A 1,685-nucleotide genomic window follows, 5' to 3' on the forward strand; every position below is an offset into this window, starting at 1 on the left:
CAATACTAACCCCGAATAGGGCCAAAAAAAAAAATATATACCCCTTAAAAAAACACGCAAGGACTGCCTTAAAAAATGTGGTTGCCTACCCAACTTAATGGCTGCCACATAAATGTATGTACTATATAAGTTTCCTAATTTATGAAGGAATCTCATCATTTGAAAAACAATAACAAAAGGAGGTTACCTTACTTCCAAGCAATGTCATTCTTTAGAAATCTATTTACTAGTTTTAGGTCAAATATCTTACATCATTGTCAAAATGTATTAACTTAATTTGCATGGCTCTTGGCAATAATTTTTCATTCTGTTGATCATTAGAAGAGTTAATTTATCTTGATATCACAGACATATTTTTTTGACTAATTTTTTTATCATGTTTAATTATTAATGAATAGAATTACTTAGTGTCTATGTTGATAAAACATAATAAATACATGGTGAAATAGTCGAGATATGTACTAGTCCATACACTGTTATTATGACATTAAAATATCATATGATTGCATAGCATTATTTGGCAGGATTAGCAATGATGTAACCCCATTTCAAATTATCATTTGTACACTATAGTAGTAATAATAAAGACCTTACTAGAATTAGGTCATGGATTAAAAAGTGGAAAGAAATAGAAAAGGGATTGTGACAAAAGCAGACAGATGAGAATCTTGAATATGGCTACCACCTAAATTTAACAATCCAAATATATAACATCAATATTTTAATGAACAAAATCACAAATATTATCCCTTCTTCTTCCTCCTCTCCTCCCATGTCTGAACTATTTTAGTACTTCTCTGACTTGTACAAGTAACTACTCTGTTCCTTATTTCTCTCTTCAGAAATCATCCCCCCCCCCCCCCCCCCCACAAAAAATAAGAGCCAAAAATTCAGGAAAAAATCATGTCTTCACCAAGCAAACGGAGAGAAATGGACTTGATGAAGCTGTGAGCTGTCTAACTAATTCTTTTTTGTGTATAAATTAAGTTTATTAATTTGGGATTATTATTTGGTTTAATTTATCAGTTTTGGTTTCTTGGATTAGGATGATGAGTGATTACAAGGTGGAAATGATCAATGATGGCATGCAAGAATTTTATGTGCATTTCCATGGACCTGCTGAAAGTAAATATCCATTCTTTTTAGCCTATATATTAAAAAATTAGCTCTTTGAGGTGTTTGCTATAAAGGGTCTTTGTTATTTGTTTATTTGGTTGGAATTATTTACTATATTTCTGATGAGTTCTTGTTCTCATGTCCAAAGGTAGTTTCTTTTGGTGTCTGTCTTGATTTTTTTTTAATTGAAATTCTTCAAGGCGAAATTAGACAAAGAAGTGAAATTGAAATAAGAAATACTTAGCATATTTAATGTGTAGTTGTGCTTTTTGGTTATGAATCTGCTTAAGTTTCTCTGTCAATCTGGAATTATTTTTGAGTCCTTATGTTGATGTTGGATGGGCGAACAAAGTCCTACATTGGTAGCTGAAAAGATTGTAAATCTACATTGGTGTGAGGGCTTTTGGGGAAAACTGCGTGTGAGACCCAAAACGGACAATATTACACCATGTTAAAGAGTATCATTAGGCTGTGTTTTTTCGCGTTTCTGCCGATTGGTAGCTCACTAATAAATCTTGAGGTTACATCTGCCGTTTAGTGGCATTTCAATTGGATGTATGAAGGGTTTG

The 1,685-nt window shown here is 32.3% G+C and overlaps 1 protein-coding gene across 1 annotated transcript in view; it reads left to right on the forward strand.

Moving 5' to 3' along the window:
* Positions 685-1,685, forward strand: part of LOC109231093 (ubiquitin-conjugating enzyme E2-23 kDa-like) — a 5,748-nt gene continuing 4,747 nt past the window's right edge. Inside the window, exons 1-2 of the mRNA XM_019396649.1 lie at positions 685-947; positions 1,046-1,125. Of these exons, the coding sequence (XP_019252194.1) occupies positions 904-947; positions 1,046-1,125 (124 nt within the window). The 5' untranslated portion in view covers positions 685-903. The remainder of the gene's footprint in view (positions 948-1,045; positions 1,126-1,685) is intronic.

The sequence above is a fragment of the Nicotiana attenuata genome, chromosome 8 (genome assembly GCF_001879085.1).
Source record: "Nicotiana attenuata strain UT chromosome 8, NIATTr2, whole genome shotgun sequence".
Taxonomy (NCBI): Eukaryota; Viridiplantae; Streptophyta; class Magnoliopsida; order Solanales; family Solanaceae; genus Nicotiana; species Nicotiana attenuata.